Source organism: Rhipicephalus microplus, chromosome X (assembly GCF_043290135.1).
Source record: "Rhipicephalus microplus isolate Deutch F79 chromosome X, USDA_Rmic, whole genome shotgun sequence".
NCBI lineage: Eukaryota > Metazoa > Arthropoda > Arachnida > Ixodida > Ixodidae > Rhipicephalus > Rhipicephalus microplus.
Window position 1 is genome coordinate 5572901 of NC_134710.1, and position 23595 is coordinate 5596495.

The 23595-nt window shown below is 45.6% G+C and overlaps 1 protein-coding gene across 4 annotated transcripts in view; it reads right to left on the reverse strand.

Annotated features, from left to right (window-relative positions):
- The window catches only part of LOC119175552 (coiled-coil domain-containing protein 125-like), a 189507-nt gene that overhangs the window by 21825 nt on the left and 144087 nt on the right, over window positions 1-23595 (reverse strand). For 2 of the 4 annotated variants that reach the window (XM_075881736.1, XM_075881733.1), the window contains exon 6: window positions 4995-17439. The exons of 1 other annotated variant lie outside the window; for it this stretch is intronic. In XM_075881736.1, the coding sequence (XP_075737851.1) occupies window positions 17359-17439 (81 nt within the window). In that variant the 3' untranslated portion in view covers window positions 4995-17358. Of the gene's footprint in view, window positions 1-4994; window positions 17440-23595 lie in introns of those variants that run through there. One more of the 4 variants, XM_075881734.1, reaches the window with a different exon arrangement.

Below are 23595 nucleotides of genomic sequence, written 5' to 3' on the forward strand. Positions count from 1 at the left end.
TTCACCTCGACCAGCAGAAGGCCGCCGCTCATTCCCACAAGCCACCGACAAGAAGGCCGTGCGTCGATTACTCGGCCTGTGTGCCTTTGCAGGCGGCTTATCGAAAAATTTGTCCGCGTCTCTGAGCCACTTACAAACCTGACCAGAAGCCCTGAACCAACGTAGACCAATGCTAGAAAAGCCACAAGACGGCTCATTTAGAGTTCTCATTAAACGATTCGGATACATAAATGCAAGACTTCGCGCGGTACTTGCACAAGGAGCGGAAGGTCGACAAACGGTCATTGCAGACGCCAGCCGGTCACTTTTAAAAGCCGAATTGAATTTCTTGACGACAGAAAAAAAAATGCACCATGTGATCATCTGCGCTTTAGTCGTGTATGGCTTTACGGCAGGCTCTTCAAAGTTGTGAGCGGCCTCCATGTCTTGTGTTGGCTGCATAACTTGACTTTTCTGGTCGCCTTGCACGATGGAGTCTGTAACTTTATGAATTCGACGTTACCGTCGAATAGAAGTCCAGACAAATGCACTGTGACGCAGGCTACCTCTCCTCTCCCACACGTCCGATGACGCACCTCCGAAGCACCACCGGAGGATGGATTCTCGAGAAGCATAAGTTCCGATGACTTCGCTGAACGACAACCAGCCGACCCGAAACTCACGTGCTATATACAATACTTTGAAGGCAAGATTGGCGTTGTTCTGAAGACAATAAAGCGGGATCCAGTGTCATTTTTGGGGGACAGCATTTTGCTAATATATCCACCAAGTGAATGCTGACAATGGAGAGAATCAGTGTGTATTATATCATGAAGTATCCACGAACTGATTATTGAAACGTTGTCGCCGTCTTGCCGCCGCTTCTTCAGCTTGTAGATGAGGCATGGAGACGCCGCGTTGCCACTCAGCTGCTGCGAGCAACGCCTTACGTGTGCTCTCATCCATGGTGGTGGCGAGGCTGCATAGAGCGCGCGCCTATATCAGCAACCACGTGGCGGCATTGTGAGTCTCCACCTCCGGTAGACAACGCTTCTGAATTATAAGCACTGTTTCATGCGCCTTCAACTCCAGGGAAGCTATAGTTGTTGGCGTTGCCGCTTTGTCGCTTTTATGGTGTTGTGACCTTCTATTTTGTTCTAGTTATTAAGCTTTTTTGCTCCAGTTAACCTTTTGTGCTGTCATTATTTATTTATTTATTCATTCATTTATTTACGCTTACTGGAATGCTAATGACGCTATGTCAGGAGTGGATATACAAAGATACAAAAAATATAACTTAAAACTATGAGCAAAACGCAAACAGGTAACATAATAACATCGTGCGAACATTAGGACAAGAATATCCAAACATGGAAAAAAGCGACAAAGATGTAGCAGTCGCAAACAGATCAGCTTATTTCACACATATATGTTTTACGTTTCGGCTACAAAACTCTGCGATGGGTATAAGCAAATAGAACCAGGTAATGAATTCCAGTCTTCGATGAAACGGGGAACGATGAAACGGAGAAAAAACTGAACTTGAAAAAAAATTAGTTCGAGCGTAGTAAGGCTTCAAACTTAAGATGTAATAGCTTCTAGTCGTTTGATGGGTGATTGAATGTAGACATTTTATGGTTGCGTAGCCTTTAATTTTGTTTGTTCTAGTTAAAATCTTTTTGTTGAACTTTTTGTGATTCGCAGATGTTTCGGTTTTTCACATAAACCTGGATGACATCTTTTGTAGGCGTTGGCGTCTAGTGAATGAACATGGCTGGGTGTTAAGGTGCTTTGCCCCTAAAACTTCTCGCCATTTCGAGCCAACTACCTGTTTGTTATAACATCAGCATCGCGTCCAAAGGAGCTTTTGATGACGACCTGATGGCTGGGCACCTCTCAATTTTCCGTAAGCTAGCAAAGCTAGCGAGCATACGAGAAAGTGCTACTGCTCGCTGATCACTGCTGGCGTCACCCAGTGCGTGCAGAGATGTCGAGATTATCCGTGATGGAGGACGCCACCGAATAGGCCAGCCGATCTTCTGCAGTTCATTGAGGAACCTCGCCAGCCATTTCATCAAATCGGGATAGAGTTATCAGGGTCGTTCGCGACGTCAAATGCCGGAAACAAAATGATCACCAAAGCAACCAAATACTTCACCCGCTACGTCGAGACAAGGATACTGCCCAAGATAGTGTCACTGAGTCAGCTAAACTCTTCGTTAATAACGTCGTCCCACGTCAACGCTCCCCAGGTGTCCTCTGTACCGACAGAGGTACGGCCTTTACTGCTGGCCGAAGTGAGGCGATTTTGAGATACAGCCAAACGAGACACCACCACACCACAGCCTGCCTACCAAAGACCAATGCGTTCCCCGAGCGTCTTCATACCACTGTCGCCATGGTAGCTGTTAACGTCAACGTCGATCACAAGACGTGGGACACCATCCTACCACACGTGACTTTGGCATACAGCATGGCCATTCAAGAAACAACACAGAACAAGTCGCGGGATCAAATCCTGGCCGCGGCGGCCACCGTTTCGACGGAGGCGAAAATGCTCGAGGATCGTGTACTTAAGATTTAGGTGCATGGTAAAGGACCCCAGGTGGTCGAAATTTCCGGAGCCCTCCACTACGGCATCTCTCATAGTCTTATGCATCGTGATTTTGGCACGTTAAACCAGATCAGTTATTACAATGACACATATGACTCCATAAGGAGCCCGGCAACGACGCTTCATTTCGTGCTACTCATCGTTCCCGAAGGTTAAAAACTCGACGTCTATCTTCAGCGCACTGAAGAACCTTTACAGCGCGTCTGTCAGCGTATTCAGAGCCTGTAAAAGAGCGACAGATGTCGCGACAATGTTCAATGGCGATGACGTATGACGGGATCAGGACACCGATACGCCGACGTGAACTCAGTGAAACCCTTGGGGAATACTGCGGGTCATACAAGGTGATTCGATGTCTTGACGCTCTAGACTATCAGGATGTCCTGGACGGCGTCATGAACTATCAGCTGCGCAATGCACGGCCAGAAGTTGTTCATGTTTCCGATGGAGGCGGAAATGTTGTAGGCCCGTGTGCTCAGATTTGGGTGCACGTTAAAGAACCCCAGGTGGTCAAAATTTCCGGAGCCCTCCACTACGGCGTCTCTCATAATCATATGGTGGTTTTGGGACGTTAAACCCCACATATCATCATCAGAAGTTGTTCATGTCATGCGCCTTATGTCGTTCTATGCGCCTTAAGCAACCTGAGGACTCTAGTTTAGCTTCACCTACTATTCTTTCATGCTGCAAGCATGTTTTGAACTCCATCTTTTGTTTTAAGCCTCCACGCATTGTTTTCTCGGGGAAGGGCCTTGCCACGTGCATTTTATTTTGATGTGTTCGCAACACAAACACTGCTCGAAATCTTTGGAGAATAACACGCTGCAATGTTTGAGAAGCCTCGCGATCGTTTTGTTGATATTGCTCGCAGGACGCTAATAGTGAGTAACAACTTGATGAGTAACAACTTGATGAGTAACAACTTGATGAGGGCTGTAATTAGTTCATGATTGGAGCAAAACAGCGCTTGTCCCGTGGCCTTGGTTTTTTTGTAGTACTTGTTCCATCCCTGCTGCTACTTTGTTGATCTAATTATTTAAGAGCTAACGCGACCACTAGCGATAACGTTCAATAGAACACACACACACACACACACACACACACACACACACACACACACACACATATATATATATATATATATATATATATATATATATATATATATATATATATATATATATATATATATATATATATATATATATATATATATATATATATATATATATAATCCTGATGAAGGCCAGACCAGACTCTAGGCCGAACCGTCGAAATAAACCACGTTGTGACCGCTCACGGAGGATCTACTGGACTATATATATATATATATATATATTTCGTATAGGAAAGAAGACGCACGTACGAAGTTATTTTATTGACGTTTCGGCCGTGGGTCCGGCCTTCATCAGAATACAGTTTGTGGCACGAGTGCTGTTTATATACATGTGCATATCAGTAAGATACAAATGTGAAAACCGACATGAAAGGCTATATATGGGCATATATATATATATATATGCAAGGCACACAATATAAAGAGCACCTAATCTACGAGTAAAAACATATTACTTCCATGCGCGAGCACGTTGTTTACAAATAAAAGATGAAACGCATAAAAGATAAAGCACATAACATGAAGAGTAGTCCGACCGGTAAAAGCAAGAGAAAAAAAACTATAAAATACTAATAAAAATGACAAAGACGTTACAAAGCTGCTACGTAATCAAGGGATACAGACAATGTAGTGCGACTTGCTGAGCGAGGTTGAAAAAAGTTGGACAGGGTGATACAAGTTACGCAGATAGGCAACTAAGTTTTCCTACGTTTAACTACGGTTATATATATATATATATATATATATATATATATATATATATATATATATATATATATATATATATATATATATATATATATAGTTAACCAACGAGCTTCACAACTAGGCTGACCACTGGACGGCCGACGACTGTTCAAGGCTGCTTCTGTACTTGACCTTTGATTTTTGCGGGTACAAGTTCGTCTTGATTTAAAGTTGCGTATGTCCTGCTCTAGCCTTTTTCACTGACACGGCCCCGTGACAATGTCATCCTAAGTGCTACAGAGTTGCACGGGTAAACATTCCGATTCACATATACGCCGTAGTGGAGGGCTCAGGGAATTCGAACTGTCTGGAGTTTTTAGCGTGCACCTATATCGAAGTACACGGGCCTCAAACATTTTCATCTCCATCGAAAATGCAGCCACCGCAGCCAAGATTCCATCCCATGACCTTCGGACTAGCATTCGAGCGTCATAGCCATTAGGCTACCATGACGGGGTAAGAACAGGACAAAGGAAACAAAAAAAGACTATTACCAACCTATTGATTTTGTAGTTAAAGAAACGTGTATGCCACAAAGAGGTAGAAAAATGTCTTTATTAAGGACTAAAAACACCGGAGTAGTTGCATACAGCGCGGTAATAAAAATACAGTGTACATAGTAAGTCCTGTAGTTGGCGACAGCGCCAACCAACTGCACCTGCAATGTTTTGCACATGAACTTTCTGGGCCCTGGAGCTGTAAACCATACAGGGTGTTTTTAAGCAATAGAGACTTTTTATTAAAACTTATAATAGTCACTTGTCGTCTTCGCAGCCGACTTCTAGGCAGAGGCGGAAAGATTTAGCCACTTATTAGACTACTCCTGAATGATTAATTGACAAAAATATTGAAATAACGTTTTTGCTAACTACCTCGGTCCCCTGAAATACGTCCCTTTTTTGTGTGCACAACGTTATACCATTCCCAGAGCGCTACATGTTACAACTAGCCATGTTATTCTATAAAAAAAATTAAGAACAACACTCACAGTTTTTCTGATACATATTTAAGCAGACATCTTGCGCACAATCTACGTACTGTTGCGTTGGTGGGGCCGATGTGTCGGACAAACTATGGCATACAGTCTATTGATAACCAAATTGTTTTACTGTGCAACAAGATTCCTGAAGTAATAGAATACCCTAGGGAGACGAAAAACATTATGAAGTTTAGGAAGCAAATTAGGAATGTAATAATCCAAACCCACTTATTGGGTGCGTGGGCTGAAGATTGGTAATGTATGAAGTATATCTGTTGTAATCTTTGTTTTTATCATTATTTTCCATATACACACAAATTGTATGAGAGAGAGAGAATAAAATGAAGGAAAGGCAGGGATGTTAACCAGAAAAACAAATTGTATGTATTTAAATATATGTCAATAGTGCTGATAACGTCTTTGTATTTATCCCTAAGGAGCAGCTTTGTTTGAATCTTTAACCAATATTTTCTGCGCTTGTTGTAATGATAATCGTTTTTTATAATCTGTATGTATAATCTTGAATTTTCTATGTACCGTCTTGCTGCACGTGCCCAAGGTGTCTCCAAAAAGTGGGCCTAGTCAGGAGACACTCACTCCTTTTGCCTCCTTCGTAGGCATTTTTGTAAAGAAGGCCCAAATAAAATAAATAAATAAATAAAATAAATTCATCAATTTTAGGTGGTTGCTTATATGACGAATGTGTTCTACGTCACAAGTTATTGCGAGCCTAGTTTTTAGTTTAAAAATTGAAAATCTTACGCGTGGTTTCGAAGATCTGCTGTCGAATTGCCAGACTGCCATGCCGAGGAAACCAAAACCAAATGCACCGGGTGCGGAGGAAGTGTGATACCTATGCTGCGTCACGCGCGAACTTCCCTTTACGTAATTCTAATGATGGCTCGTCGTGCGAGAGAAGTGTTGTTGTCCTAGAGATCATGCCGATCATTGGTTCTTCCCGCGTGATATGCGGTGGTTATATGATCCTTTGTATTCCTATGGTCTGAAAGGTGCAAGACTCGAATAGCAGGGCGAAAGCCTTTATAGTCTCATACTCGCGATGGCCACTGTTAGGTCCTCTGGCACTGTGCCAGCTATGGCATCTCCCCCTCAAACGGAAGGATAAGTGAGCTTTATGAGAACTACAACGTGGATGGCATCTGCACGATGCGCGAAGTTCGAGATTACGAACGTATGTGCAAAACAGAGGCATCTCGTTGCGATTACGCAAAGGAAAGTTCACGCGTGATGCTGCACAGAGACAAGCCTTCCAACGCATCCGGTGTGTTAAGTTTTGCTTTCTCTGGCATAGCGGTCTTGAAATTTGACGATGGATGGATGAATCTCTGAAAACATGTGTTATATTTTGAATTTTTAAAAAGCAGCCTAACCCTAATTCGTGATGCAAAAAAAACTTCGCCTTATACACATTGTCATCGTCATCAACAGCCTGACTACGCCTATTGCAGGGTCAGGGCCTCTCCCATGATTCGCCAAGCAACCCGGTCTTGTGCTTTCTGCTTCCACATTATAGCTGCGAACTTTTAGATGTGAAGCAGCTCATTGAATAGCCTGCGCAACGCTGTCCATCCGTGTCTCCGTATCAGCGCGCAACACCCTATAGAAAAATACGAAGGCCCTAGTTCTTTTTTCCTTTCCACTCGCGCTACGTGAGCAGATGGGGCGGACGCATCAGGCGGCGAACGCGTTTTGCCCGTTGCCGCGACCCGACGGGTCCACGCGTCCGGATAGTGCGTCTCCAGAAACCGTCATTTCCTGGCGCGTATGTTCAGTCGTACATCTCTTCAGTGTTCAGTCGGACGAGTTTTCTCCCCTGTGACAATAATTGGAAAGCTAAGACACCGAAATGCAGTGAAAATGGTGTGCATCTCAATGCCGCGGAAGCTACACGGGTACACGAAGCTGCACGTCTTCAAGTTCCCAAGAGATCAAGCTCTAAGGGACGCTTCGGTTCACGCTGTTCCACGGGAAAACCTCACGGACACCGAAAATTCGAGGGGAAGTTTTTATTGTGATAGCAATTATATCGGCAGTCTTGGCTCCATTGTTCGTTCCGCAGAAATAGGAGGCTTCCGCATCTTTTCCTCTCTCTCTCTCTCTCTCTCTCTCTCTCTATATATATATATATATATATATATATATATAATGGGGGCGGGGCGCTTATGGTTATCGCTGCAACAAGCCGCGCGGCTCTTGCCCCCACAGCAGGCGGGAGCTTCTACGGACTGTGTCTCAACACAAAAAACAAACGGTGCAAAAGCATTCCCCGAGTGGCCGTCCACGTATAGATGCGCTCTACACTTTAGAAACAGCCACGAGTGGGGACACACGACATATAGCCCTCAGTACCAGCATGCACTGCCCACGGGAGGCACTTATAATTGGTTGATATGTGGGGTTTAACGTCACAATACCACTATTTGATTATGAGAGACACTATAGTGGAGGGCTCCGGAAATTTCGACCACCTGTGGAGGCGCTTCTAATCAATGCCGTCACTACGCATGAGCATTGTTGTGATTATCTATTGTGGTCACGGCGCAGAAAATTTGGTTACCTGGCAAGTGTATGATTACTACAAATATATTGCTCGTAAACATGCTAGCCTTGCTTCGTAAAGCATTCAAATATGTTGCTATCGCATTCATTGCTTCACCCTTTTGGCGAAACTGACTTCTTTATTTAGGTGTTAGTTAAATGAGCCAATATATACGTACACTTGTGAGTGGCTCATGAGCCGCATGTTTGTGTGATCTGCAGCCGTCGGTTCGCCGATATGAGCTTATTTCTGTCTAGTTATGTGAACTTCGAATAATAGACGAGTAAATCGTTTCAGACGCTGCGCATAAAGATAGAGCAACTGGTCGCGTAATGACAGTGCCGCTATCTTATGTGCGCATTCGCCCAGACGCTGTACCGTCGAAGTTCCTGAATTGTTCGAGCTACTTGTCCATAAAGACCACGAGGAGGAAAGATCCTGACTCCAAGCGCGTGCGCATAGAGAATTGAGCCCTTCAGAAAGTGATTGCAGAATCCAATTAACGAGGCGTTTATCAGAGAACGCGAGCAGGATAAATTCACCAGTTTGAGCAAACTTGCCGAGCACTTAAAGAGCCAAGGAATGATGTTCTGGGATGTTATCGAAAGAATTGAAAGGCTTCTTCTCATTCACATTTCCGACAATGAAGAAGCGTGGTTAAAATACTCTGCGTGAGAGGAGACTTCAGCTTGCCATGACACGTCTTGACAACGGCCGTAAAAAGGCAAGGTATAAATCTCTGCGTTTCTGAAATCGCTAACAGTAAAAAGGTATGGTGGAACTCCTGGAAGACATCGAGCATTGGGACAGTGACCTGATGTCCAGCACCAAACGCCGAAATTCACGATGCTGTTTGTTTACTGCTTATTAAGCTTCGCATGTCATCATCATCATCATCACCATCATCGTCATCATCATCATCAGCCTGAGTACGTCCACTGCAGGACAAAGGCCTCTCCCTTGTTACGCTAGTTAACCCGGACCTGTGCTTGCTGCTGCCAATTTATACCCGCAAACTTCTTAATCTCATCTGCCCACCCAACCTTCCATCTCCCCCTAACTCGCTTCCCTTCTCTGGGAATCCAGTTAGTTACCCTTAATGACCAGCGGTTATCCTGTCTACGCGCTACATGCCCGTCCCATGTCCATTTCCTCTTCTTTATTTCAACTATGATATCCTTAACCCCCGTTTGTCCCCTAATCCACTCTGCTCTCTTTTTGTCTCTTAAAGTTAAACCTACCATTTTTCTTTCCATTGCTCGCTGCGTCGTCCTCAATTTAAGCTGAACCCTCTTTGTAAGTCTCCAGGTTTCTGCTCCGTAGTTAAGTACCGGCAAGATACAGCTGTTACATACTTTCTTCTTGAGGGATAGTGGCAATCTGCCTGTCATAATTTGAGAGTGCTTGCCGAATGTACTCCACCCCATTCTTATTCTTCTAGTTACTTCAATCTCGTGGTTAGGCTCTGCGGTTATTACCTGCCCTAAGTAGACATAGTCTTTTACAACTTCAAGCTCAGTATTACCTATCTCGAAGCGCTGCTCCTTTCCGAGGTTGTTGTACATTACTTTCGTTTTCTGCAGATTTATTTTAAGACACACCTTTCTGCTCTCCTTGTCTAACTCCGTAATCATGAGTTGCAATTCGTCCCCTGAGTTACTCAGCAAGGCAATCTCATCGGCGAAGCGCAGGTTACTAAGGTATTCTTCATTAACTCCTATCCCTAACTGTTCCCATTCTAGGCTTCTGAAAACCTCCTGTAAGCACACGGTATATAGCATTGGGGAGATTGTGTCCCCCTGCCTTACACCCTTCTTGATTGGTATTCTGTTGCTTTCTTTATGAAGCACTATGGTAGCAGTTGATCCCCTGTAGATTTCTTCCAGAATGTTTATATATACTTCATCTAGGCCCTGATTACGTTGCCAAGTTCAGGTTCCAATGGCGGCCTGTCCGGATCCAGAGATTCTTAGCACCCTCTGCTGCGTTGCAGATCTGACCGCCGCCGTGGTCAGTTGCTTCGCAGCTGCTGGGGACTGAGGGCCGTGAATTATTTGACGTATGCATGTGGGAAGGAGTGGCCAGATACTGCACCAGGGTGGCCAATCCTTCTCTGGCGAGGGAGTGTGTTCCCGGCGGTGGTTACCGGTGAGGCCACACCCCAGGCCTCTTAATGCAGTTCCATCAACACGCAGTACATGCTTGGTACATGCTTCGCATGTACCAAGCAGAAAATGACGCCAACTGTTTTCGATTTCTGAAAGAGCCAGTTACCTTGCACCTATCGAAACCTGTGCTTTCCATTGATAACAATCCAATAATTGACTTCTTGCACGTTTCTGAAGTGGCTGGATGAGGAAAAATAAAGGTTTCAACAAGCATACTCTGAGTAAGGATACTCATGCTGCCCTCGAACTCACCGCCAATGCACTTGTTGAGCTGGCTAGATACAGCTTCAAAGAGCTTGGACTGTCGTATGTTCTTTTTGGGAAGATTCAGACAGACAGCCTTGAAGATTGGTTTGGAAAGTATAGGCAGCTGACAGGTGCGCAATATCACATCTCCTGAAGGCAGATAATGAAGTCAAAAACAAGATGTGCCTGCAGAACACTTTGCCTACAGCTTCCCCCGACTAGCACTGGGAATGTGTCTGAAAGCAAGTCGAGGCATTGCTTCCCAGCAGCATTGTTGTTACCAGCCAGGCTCTTATGAAGATGCAGGACGTCGTCTCAGTCCTCGTCTACGTTGTAGGCTATGCAGTATACTGGACCCTTTAAAAGTTTAATTGTGAGCAAAGCACAGACTCGTTGACCTTAGACAACAAGATCACAGGTCACAGCCTCTGCCACAAACGAACATTAGGATCTCGTGAAGCAGCTGGACTGATGAGGTTTAGTTTATCTATCAAAATTTGCCCTTAACGTAGTTGGTCACATCTACAATGTAGTAGAGCAGCTCACTACAGAGCCAGCACTGCTTATGATGTCTGAAAATCGCCAGGTCGTAACGAAAACGGCGCTACAAAACTGGCTAGTGAAGAGCAGTTCCACTTCAATACGTGCGAGAATGACCACTCCGTTGAATTAGATCTTAAACACATCCTGCAATGCAGCACTAACATTCCGATAAATAACTTTTGTAGGAAGCTGAACGACAAACTTCCCGACGCTGCCGATAAATAAAAAAAAGGAAAGCCAGAACTCTCGAGGCAAATAAGTGTACGCAATGCTTCTAATATAAAGCGAGTACGAAAAAACGGGGCTTTCTGAATGAATGTTTTCCTGCTAGAGTTTTCTGGCGTTCTATTCCTTAATAAATACATGAATGATACTTCTCACAGAAACAAAAATATGTTTCAGCGCACTGCTACTGCGAGGCATGACAACCTCTCTTGAACAGCGGTCTATATATTTTTTCAATCCACACCATCATGTGACGTCATGCGAAGAAAGCTAAGGTCTTCACATCGCGCTCTCCTCATCACAGGGGTTGGGGCGGTGCCCAGTAGGTCACGCCTTCTCTCGTAGTCCGCGGTGACGTCACTCTCTCGATAGCCTGCCACGCGCTCACCGCGTGTCACCCTCTCCACCGCTCACAACATTCGAGCGCACATCGAGTGACCACTCTTTCGACTCACTTATTTGCGATGGAGAGGACGCTGGAAAGCGAAGCTCCTTACCCGCCGAAACATGCGCCAAAGTGATTTGGCCTAACCCGGCTGTCGCAGGCGTTGCGAGGGTTAGCAGAGCCGATTGCGTTAAAGAACGGCGTCATCAGGCCTACAACACTGAGGAGGCGCGAACCAGGGAAGCCAAACGCAAGTGTCGGCAGCAGAAGACCAGCGACACCAACGAGGCGCGAGACAAAAACGCCGATCGCGTCCATGCACAACGCTCCTGCTTCGCATTCCATCATGGTTCCCTTTGGTGGGATGCCATTAATTTTAATATCATTGGCTCACCCAACTTTCTGTCTCCCCTTCATGCGTTGCCTTCTCTAGGAATCAAGTTAATTACCTTTAATGACGAGTGGCTATCCTGCCTACGTGCTACGTACGTGGCCCACGTCTATTTCTTCTTCCTGATTTCGGCTACGATATCCTAAACACCGGTTTGTTTCCTCACCCACTCTGCTCTCTTTTTGCCTCTAAAGGTTACACATATCATTTTCCTTGCAATCGTTCACGGCGTCGTCCTCACTTTAAGCTGAACCCGCTTTGCGAGCCTCCAGGTTTGTGCTCCATATGTAAGCACCGGCAAGATGCATCTGTTGTATACCTTCTTCTAGAAGGTTAGTGGCATATTACCATTCATTATTTCTGAATGTTCGCCGAATGTGATTCAATCCATCTATTCTTCTAGTTATTTCACTCTCATGATTCTGCTCCGCGTTACTACCTGTCCTACGTAGACATATTTCTTTACGGCTTCCAGAGCCTCTCTATCTATCGCTAAGTGCTCTTTTTTTTTGCCGAGACTGTTGCACAATAGTTTAGTTTTGTGCATATTGATTTTCAGACCTTCTTTTCAGCTACCGTCTCCACTTCGGTAAACATGAGCTGTAATACGTCCCCTGAGTTACTCAAGGCAAAGTCATCAGCGTATCGCAGGTTACCAATATACTCTTCATCAACTCTTATTTATTTATTTATTTATTTGTATCAGAAATACTGTCAGCCTCACACACAAGGTCTTAGGCAGGGCTGGGTGATATATAAAAGGCAACATATAGAAATAAAGCAAAAAAGAAAAACATAACACGCGTAGCTACACTATCGAGAAAACTAACTTTTCCTTCTCTAGGACCCTGTGAACCTCCTGTAAACACGTGGTGAATAGCATTGTAGAGATCATGTCTCCCTGCCTTACATCCTTCTTTATTGAGATTCTGCTACTTTCTTTATGAAGAACCAAGGTGGCAATAGATCAACTGCATATTTCTTCTAGTATGTTTGCGTAGGGTTCGCTGATGCCCTGATTCCGTAGTATTTGTATTACTGCTAATGCCTCGACCAAACGCCTTCTCGCAATCTGTGTAAGCTATGTACAGGGGTTGGTTGTATTCCGCGCATTTCTCTATTACATGATTGATAGTATGAATATGGTCTATTCTGAAGTATTCTCTACGAAATTTTACTTTGGACTCTATGCAGGATCGGCAGAGTTTCGCGAAGCTTGGGATATTTCAGAGCTCTGATGACACCCCCTTATGAACGAGCCGGCAAGGCTAAAAACTCAAATCCGCCCCTTAGCGCACTGCGTTTCATTAGTCACAATGAAACCAATCATCGTGTCAAGCACGGTCGACAAAGTTGGGTGGTGTTTTCAATCCAGAGGCATCTTCTTTCATTTTTTGTCGTTCTACTCAGTGCAGAAGTGCACTCAAGCAATAAAAGTGCCCGAAACTTTTCGCGATGATAATTTTTAGAGGCAGAGGTGTTTAAATTTAGTTTGAAGATTTTAATGCTTGCAACAAGTCTGTTTTAGAGTAATCAGGAAGGTGGCCTCTGAGATCAGTACTGGCCGAGAGTCTTACCATATCATGAGCGCAGCTAAATCTGAGGACACCAGTCGGTCTGTACATTCTAGCGAGGCCACGTGTTAGCGTGTACAGTCAAGCGCGCTACTCGGCTGGTGCTTGTCTTCTTTGTTGTCATCGCCATCTAGCACCTGAGGACGTGCGGCCGGCTAATTAGCTATTTGGCTGCACGGTATACTTCGCTAGTTAGGCCAGGACATACTATGAACAAGTTAATTACGACAAGTCATGGTAAGGCCCAGGTAATTACACCACGTCTTAAGAAGACCATGCTGATGAAACCATGTAAAGCTTGAATCAGGCTAACTAATGCATGCTAGTTAATGAGGTAACCAAACTATGCCTATTAACGTGACAATATTCATAAACACGGTAGGTAAAACAATGCTAATTATTCCTTACTCATTATTATGGCAATTAGTATCCTACTAATAAAGATTACGCTTAATAGCCTCATAATTATCTTTTGATTGATATGCGGGGTTTAATGTCTCAAAACCACCATATGATTATGAGAGACACCGTAGTGGAGGGCTCTAGAAATTTCGACCACCTGGGGTTGTTAAACGTGCACCGAAATCTGAGCACACGGGCATACAACATTTCCGCCTCCATCGGAAATGCAGCCACCGCAACCGGGATTCGATCCCACTTATCTTTGCCTTGCTAATTACTTATCTTTGCCTTGCTAATTGCGCCCGAGATAATTGCACTTTTCGATGCCTTTTAATGAAGACAAGATAGCTTACTGTAATTGTCATTAAGCCACAGTGAATTAATCCAATCAAATTTGAGACAGAGCTGACGCGGTATTCCCTTCGAAGCCGATCAGGCACATGATTACACAACCAACATAAAAAGTTGCAAGAAGCTAGGTTAGTGTAAGCTCTCCAAATTATCTTATTTGCAAAGAAGCTGCCACTTGGCGCTCACTGCTTCAAACGCTTGACTGTCACAACGCCACCATCACAGTCACGAGTTGAACTAGGGAAAAATCAACGCGTTCGTATCCGAGTTCACGCGTCAATCAGTTTGATTGACAGATGCCCGCTACGAAGATCGGGTACGCCCACCACGTTTGCCCACGCCGACGAGCAGTACTCACGTCGAGCGGCACAATTAATCGTTGAGCTATATCGCGTAGACAATGTACACACGCACGCAGAATTACAAGTGATATCACCACGCGGCTGCAATGATACGCATTCCATTTCCTCACGCTGACGGCGTTGAAAATCACCGCCACGTTGCCGCCATGATCTAAGCGCCCCTGGTGGCCCCCTGTCCTTATACTTATCTGTACTATTTCTCAGGAGCAAAACGACCAGCATAAGAGTGCTGTGTGGGCGCCCTCGCTGCTTTCGAGAGTGGAAATTTCCACGCGGCAGATGGAAAGAAAGAACCTGTCCGTAAGAGGACAAACGCCCACGAACACGCCTGTGGGAGGCGCGTGTTGAGTGAAACAAAAAAGATAGCGCGGCAATCAAGCTGATGTCACCTCAATGTTAAAATGATGACTGAGTGGCGACGCTGACGTGTTCGCTAATGGTGTTCCTTTGATGACCACCGCCAATGTCCAACATGCGTTTCCAAGACCACGCGCGTTCTTGTTGCCACTTTTAATAACGCTGCTATCGCGCGCTCCGCACTGTCCTCATGCCATGGCCACTGCAGAGCGAGCTCAGAGCGAACTCGTCTGCCCGAGAAGCTCAGGCCAGCCTGCATCGCACCCTTGCTCTTTCGATTGATTGAACTGTAATGTTGCCTTAATTCTATTAGCTATTATTTTTATGGATAGTTTGTAGAGAACGGACAGCAAGCTGATTGGCCTGTAATTTTTCAAGTCCTTGACGGCTCCTTTCATGCGGATTCAAATGATGTTGGCGTTCTTCCAATATTCTGGTACCCTTGCCGTCAAGAGACACTTCGTATATAAGGTGGCCAGTTTTTCTCACAAAATTTCTCCGCCATCTTTCTGCAGGTTCGTTTTTACCTCATTCTCACCAGCGGCTTTGCGTCTTTGCATTCATTCTAGAGCTTTCTTTACTTTCCCTGTCGTTACTAATACGATGTCAAATTCCTCTGGGCGAATATTGCTTCCTACGATATCATCCTGGCTGTTTAGGCTTCTGTACAGCTTTCTGTAGGACTTCTCCACCAACTCAACTATTCAATCTATATTGATTATGGCATTGCCTTCCTTGCCCCTGAATACGCATATTTAATTTTTGCCTAGGCACAAGTATGCCTTCACAGCTTTTAGGCTTCTGCCGCTTTTCACAGCCTGCTCAATTCTCTCCATGGTATACCTTCTGATGTCGGCTACCTTGCGCCTAATAATTAACTTCGAAATCTCCTTAAGCTTGTCGGTTTCATTTGAGGCTTTCATAGTTTGTCATCTGTTAATGATATGTTTCGTCTCCAGAGATAATTTTCCAGTGCCCTGTCCAGTGACTGTACCTCTGGCTTTCATTACACACTCTTTCATCATAGTCGTAAGATTATCGTTCATTGTGCCACCAATAACGTCCGTTATCTCGTTTAGAGGCTCAAGTCTATTAAGAAGCAAAAAACTGAATTCTTGTACTTTCTCTCTCAGCGCTAGCTTATCATTATATGGCTTCTTACGTATCGGTTTATGCGTTTCCTTTTTTTTAATCTAAGTAAATACGAGCTCTTACCGTTCTATAGTCACAGGATGGGATCTTGCCAACTACTTCTACATCCCGTATAATGCCTGAGTGTGCACACAAAATGAAGTCTATATCATTTTCGTTTTGCCATTAGGACTTTGCCACGTCCACTTGCGGTTAGCCCGTTTTTTAAAAAAGGTATTCAAGATTCGTAAATTATTACGTTCTTCGAACTGTACTAATAACTTCCCTTGGGTGTTTCTCGAGCCGATGCCATATTACATTACTGCATGGTTTCCTTCCTATTTCTTGCCTACTTTGGCATTATAGTCACCCATCAGAATGATATACTCTGTCTTTACTTTATTGATGGCTTACTTTACGTGTTCATAGAAGCGTTCAACCAAATGATCACCGTGGCTTGATGTAGGCGTGTAGGCTTGTACCACCTTCATCTTGTAGCTTTTTTAAACTTATGTATGATACTTGCCACCCCCTACATGATGCTCCCGTAATCTTCTATGTTGCCAGCGATATTTTTGTGTATGAGAAAACCCACTCCTAGCTTTTTTTCTGTCAACTAATTTACGGTAGCCTAGAACGTGTCCGCTCTTCAGCTCCGTATAATCGTAACTTGTCCTCCTAATTTCGCTGAGCCCCGTTTACTTCCTCTAAATCTCTGAATAGCATAGTTAGAACAGCCTTGCCAGATAGCATTCTAGCGTTGAACCTAGCCAAAGGCATATTCCAATGGCGGTCTGTCTGAACCCAGAGATTCTTCACTGCGTCTAAGGTCCGACCACCTCCTTGGACAGTTGCTTCGCAGTCGTCTGGGACTGAGGGCCAAGAACTGATTGGTACTTTCATAAGGGCGGCAAACAATCACCCTAAAATTGATACTAAACAACTTAATTATTTTTTTGTAAATTATTCTTCCTGAGAGATGTAATCAGTGGCAAAATCTTTCCGCCTAGGCTAGAAAGTGCTTGCAAAGACGGCGAGTGCCTACATACTACATTGTTTATGGAAAAAACTGTGTTGCTTAAAAAACACCCTACAAATATAGTGTCCTGTATCTAAAAGTGCATCATTGGCTTGGTTTACAGTAGTTTGCTGCAATCGTACATTGATGCAAGTAGTACAAAATATTCCGTACGAGACTGAAGTCAGCTCCTTGAAATACGGTCACACCTACTCTCCGTGTCCCAGCTGTAGAGCAAGCAGCTTGACCATAACCTGCTGATGGACCAGGGCCTCGTTCTTGTCGCACAACTGCAAGCAGAAAAGACTTGGTTCAAAATATGGAAGCAACCCACTTTCAGCTACAGTCAGAGAGGAGGACCCACCTGCAAAGCGGCAACTCATCACCTTCAAGAACGTCTTCAAGATGACGTCCATGAAAGACAATCTGTCTAATTCAAGACTTACATTCAAGGCACGATCAACGAAGCTGTGCTATAAGCCACAATTTCGAAGACTGAAAATGACGACGCCTGCTTCTCATTCTTTTTGCTCACGCAGCTTGGGCACCATGTTGCTAAAAGCCTAAACGAATAGCGTTGCACATTAAGACTGTTATAAAACCAAGCGTCTAATAAATTGCAATTCGTGACAATAAATGCATAACCATATCAAATCTGTGAAAATAAGTGTGAGTAATTGCTGCAAAGAGCGTGCGCAGATCGGGTTAAGATTTGCGTCCTCATGATTCAATACGTTAGAAGTTGTGTGTATGTTTCCACACGATGGTGTCCTCTTTTTCTGCCTTGTTCCAATTATTAGTATGCTCATTATGCTCATCATGTCGTATATACTACCTGTATCTTTTCCTGTTTGTTTCCCCCCTACAATAATGCCCAGTTAGGCGCTGTAGATATCTGAATAAATAAATAAATAAATAAAAAATCATGACGGTGCATATTGCTAATTCACTGAAAGCCACAAAAAATATCCCTTGGATTTTATTATGATTTTGCACACGTAATTAAATACAATAGACAAGAAAACGTGCAAATATTCAGAGTTTCCTAACTGTTAGGAGCTTGGTCGGGAAACTTCTAGTGCTCGCGCCTTGTCCTACAGCGGCGGCCGGCGTGTATGCCAGTGTTGACAGTGTATCCTTCTCTGATCGCCGCTCAAGGTGGCTGCTCCGGTCACCTCTCTGGTGATATCAACTATGCTCACTAGATGGCGCGCCGCCAACCAAGGCGTCCAAAAACCAAGGTTGTGCCGCTTGCTGGCCACATAGATCTCAAGCTGGGCAGTGAGAACATCGCCATGGAGACGGTAGCTCGTGACTGAGCCTGTGACTGCAACTCGTGGATGCGTAGCAGGGTGGCTCAAAAGTTACCGCAATGTGTGACGCCAAGCACGTTGTCGTCGCCGACGTAGGGTAATGGGTGGTAGACACATATGAGGTATGAGCGTCGTCGCGGTTGTGACACACGAGCTGGCCTTGTGGACACACGTCTGGTTGTTGCCGTCCGGAGGCAAAGGCTCCGGGGAATGGTGGTGGTGGAACCCAGTCAGCGTGGGCTCGCCCGGAGTATTGGACGGGACACCTGAGCTCGTGTAATGACCTCCGGTAGTCCGCACACGATGGTTGGCGTGCAGGTTTGCATAATTGATGGCTTCCTCTAGCCAACACTCCCTAGATTGCTCCACCGCAGGCGTGGTATGCCTGGTGAGCCCTGTCTGAAGCGGACCGGGCACGTCGTCCTCAAGCGCGTCAGTCGTAGTCGCAGCGTCTTGGAAGCTTGACCGTGGTCAACCATGGTCAAACTTCCAAGGCTGGTGGCTTTAACTTCAGCTGCGGGAAACTGCGAGGACGATGGTGGTCGTTGATGGCAGGACGTGCAGAGCATTGAGGCTGGTCGACAGTCACCTTCGGACATCGGGGAGGGTGAAGGTTTCGCAACCGGGAGGTGAATAGCGGGCGTGACAATGCCCATAGTCGTGGTAGCCACCAGGGCGTTCGGTGATGTTGCCGTCGTAGAACCTGACGTGTCAGCCGTGTTGTGAGCCATGGAGGTCGGCCGAGACGAGCCGGTGGTAAGCATGCCTGCAGGGTCGTCGGTCGAGGATGATGAAAACACAAACCTCGTGGCTGACTGGTTGCATTCAGCCCAAATGTCGAGAACCTTGGCGGATGGGCAGTCGGGCGCAGGACACGCGTCGCTAGTGGCCAGACGAGAGGTTAAGTCTCGTTTATCGGACGTTGTTGAAGGTGAAAGCTTCGAGGTCGGGAAGTCAATAACGGGTGAAAGGTCACCTGTGTCAGACTCCGATGCGGGCGGCAAGGTGGTCGTCATGGAGTCTGGTGGGGCCCCGGTGTCGCCTGCTGTTGCTTTCGTGGAGAACGTGCAGGTAGCAAGCGTGCCAGAAGGACCATCGGCCGAGGACTTCGAAAAAACGCACTTCATGGTAAACAGGTTGTCGGCAGCAGGAACGACTTCAAGAACCTCGTCGGATCTGTGACCGGGTGCGAGAATTACTGCGCTAGTGGCCGGACCAAAGGTGGAGGGAGACGTTGTCGGGGAAGTTAGGTTGGGGTAAGATGAGAGCTTCGGGCCGGAGGGTCCAGCACGCTGCGACGCAGGGGAAACCTGAAAGTCGCGGGTCCCCGGAGGTGGTCGGTACGTGAGGCCATAGCTGGCAAGCACCGCAGAGCAGAGGTCATCGTAAGGCTGCTGGCTGGAGGTTGAAGTGGCAGAGAGATGACGCAACTCTACCGGAAAGGCGTCATGAAGAATGGCGTGCATCAGCGGCTGGTCCGTGACGCCATTCAACGCAAGAACGGCATCGAGCTGCATGAGTCGACCTTGGGGTAGGTCGACTGGAACGGCGGCACTGGTGGGCAGAGTTGCGGGAACATGGCAGCAGGCCGCTCGGTGAAGGGCGTGTTCACCGGGTCACCAATGTAGCGAGAGAGGAAGACGGGACGGCGGCCAACGTGGTCGAGTCGTTCTCTCACCACTTTATTCCGTGCCTGAAACGGAGCCGCGTGGCTTTCCACGTCCGACACACCAAGTGCGCTAGCTCGTTCTAATACTCACGCTGCTCGAGCTAGCATCAGCTGCGCGAGAGGTGCGGCGCGGTGAGAAATGATGATGGTGATGGTGGCACTAGAAGACTACACATAAGTACCTGGGCGTGCTACTCTGCTCTAAGGCCTGCATATATAATCAACAGGAAGCCCATATCCGCCAAGCCTCACCGCGTGCTCAGTGCATTTTTCGGCACCGCATCTTCTGGGAGTGCAACCGCTTCATCATGGTGCGGGACATATGGAAACTGGTGCACGTTCCCTGCCTGACATTTGAAACGCAGTTGTCTGCTTGACAGTGCCCACCAGGGATTGGCTGGAGCGGTGGCAACGAGAAGTTGGCCGCATGGCGCTTGCGTGCCATAGAAGAGTGGCGAACGAGGCAGTACAGGGGGACCTCGGCTGGTATGGTTTTGAAGCACGCGAGGCCTCCAGCAAGTTAGTGTACAGTAGTCGCCTTCAATTAATGTGCAGAGAGCGGTGGGCAAAGCGGCTATTCGAATACTTTGCGGCAACGTGTATGCGAACAACTTGGGTGAACCGGGTGTACCGACTAGAAAAGAAGTACGTCTCATTCACAGAGCCGGTACAGGCGGAAACTCCAAAACGGGTACGCGACAGCGAGGAGGAGCTATGACAACACGTAATGAGTGGAAAAGCTACCCTCGAACTTTACCGCAACGGTAAAAGCACAATAGTCTCAGCTCGCATTTACGATAACAGCACCGGGAGTTCGCTTCTGTTCGAGGCACGAGCTGGTGCGCTTCCAACCCTAACGTACAAGAGACCTGGTTTACCAGGTTTACCTCCGGAGCCTCGCCTACTCATCATCATTCACTTTGTGAATATGGCGGCACTTTTTTATGCTTGCTATGTCTTCTTGTTTTTCATTCCGTTCAATATCAAGCTCATCGGGTCCGTTTTTTCTGATTGTCACTGCCGTGTACTTTTTATCAGTCGAGAATCGGTGCATTCGCTAGGCCTACTCGCTTCGCTAAGCCGGGGTCAGCCATCTTGATTCTGATTGGGAGAAACAGTTTCTCTGTGGTAAAAAGGTGCAAAGTTCCTCTATTTAAAAACGAACATGGGGGACATCACCGTTTTACACCAAATGGAGATACCATCACTCCATGTTTTTAACATTAAGCACAGTTTTTTACACAAACAATTTATTTTGATGCACGTCAGGTGTTCATGCACTAAATAATAGCTTTATTTTTTGCTTTTCCTTTTCGTCCTATATTTGGTTCATGCGTTTAAAAAAATCCGACCCGAGTGAGGCATTAAACACATACTTTGCCTTATGCAAAAACAATTCGGGTTCTGTTTGCTGCCTCGTCAGAATAAACTAAAATGCGCTTTCTTTCGGGGCAAGCCCTTGACGTCCCCTCATGAAAGGCCTAGGCGCGGCCACCTAAACCAGCTGGTTTTTTATAATAAAGTTTATTCCTCCTCCTCCTACTCCTCCTCCTCTTCCTCCTCGGGCTTTGTCTCTTGGCCACAGTGACGGGAGAATCGCTGACGCACTGCAGGAGTTCGCCAAAGGTTCAAAGAGGTTTAAGCGTACAAGTCATTCTCCAGTAGATCTTATTACTTTTTTGAAATTAATTTTTAGCTCAAATGCACTGCTTCAGTGTATTACACTACGGTTTATTTACTATTCCACTATTTATTTTCTGTCTTGTCTCATCTTTCTTTTTTTTTCGTAAATAGATCAATCTTAACCTGTTATTAAAGAAGTGTTTCATAAAAACTATCCGGTTCAATCCCCCAACATGGGTGTGCACCACAATGTCAATGAACTTGACTTGACTTGACTTGATATCTCGCCACATTCTTGGTCAAAGCTGCAGTATGCTTTGTGCAGCCAATTTGTTGCGTGTCATTTTCCCCCTTCAGCGTTTCCTTCACAGATTGAGCCTCAAGACGCGATGTGCTCTAGGAACAAATGATTTTGTTTTCAAGGCTCAGAATGAGGCTACAAAGGGAATTCCACTGATAAAAAAATCCGCCGAGACACCACTACTTGCTTGTCTGAGGTGAGAGCTTTCTTAGCACCTTTATAGATAAGCAGTATTTCTTGCGATTCCGAAAAACGGTAGCTAAATACGTTATAATGGTGTCACACGGGCACATTTAATCGCAGTCAGTGTCGATCCGGATTAACCACGATCCGGATTAGGTGCTGCTACACGGTCACTTTTAATCACGATCAGGCGTGATCGGGATCAAGAATATCGCGATCAGCGCATTTGCGATCTGCCTGAGAGATCGCGGTTTCGCTGCCGTCTGCACTCCTCAGCTGGGTTTCTTGAAAGCACAATAATGAAGAAAATCGAGCATAGTTCGATAAAAACTCCCTAAAATAGCTACATGTTTATGAAAAAGCTAATTCTAAACTGTTTAAATTGAAATTGAAAAAAAGTATTGCATAATTTAGGATTCGCATCGACCGCATGTAGTTACGGGGGAAGCAGACGGCAAGCAGACAAGCAGTCGACCATTGCCTTCAGAGCTTTGTGCAACTCTCGCTCCGTCGGAGCTGTTGGATCACCTATAGAAGCAAACTGATTATGAGTGTCGCAAGCCTTTTGACTTCGTCGCAACATACGTGCACTTCGTGGTCGAATGAAGAGATCTTTACAGTAATTGACTGCTAGTAGAAGCGACTGGAACAGACTTGAGGCGCCAGAAGTGAAACAATATGGCACGTACAACGAGGTTGGCGCTTCGCTGCGACTACACGGTCACGACCGAGGGCCATCAGAAAAAAAAAGCTAAGGTGAAGGATTTCACATAGCAATACAGGTAAGTGCTAGGAAAATTTTATCGAGTGATGGATTTATGAAATTATTATCATGCATGCAAAGTTTTTGACGTTCGAGTGCTTCTTGTGCAAATAACATTGATAAAGGGCTCTATAGATATACCGTACGTGGAGTTTTGCCACTGGCATGTTTTACGGCACGCAAATGCCACCTGGGACATTTCATCTGACCCAAGCTCGAACCGGATTAGCCTGGGCCGTGTAGCAGCGGTCTAGAAGTTGAACGCGAACAAGAGAACTCATCCGGATCACCCTGATCGCGACTTAAAGTACCAGTGTGACACCGGTATTATTCGTTACGGTATCACAAAAAAAGGAACGCTATACCACCCTACGTTACCTACAAAAAAAAAGGGTTACGCGTGTTACCGTTACGGCAGAAAACACAACGCACGTTATTACAGCTATTACTCTAAGATAAGAAGTTCCAGTCTGTGTGCAGTCACTGCGGAACCCTATTAAGAAGTTAATAAACCAAATATTTATATTTCACTGAAGCTGCTAACCAAAGAAACCCTTTTAGGTGAATTACTGATATAACTAGTAAAACTTGCAC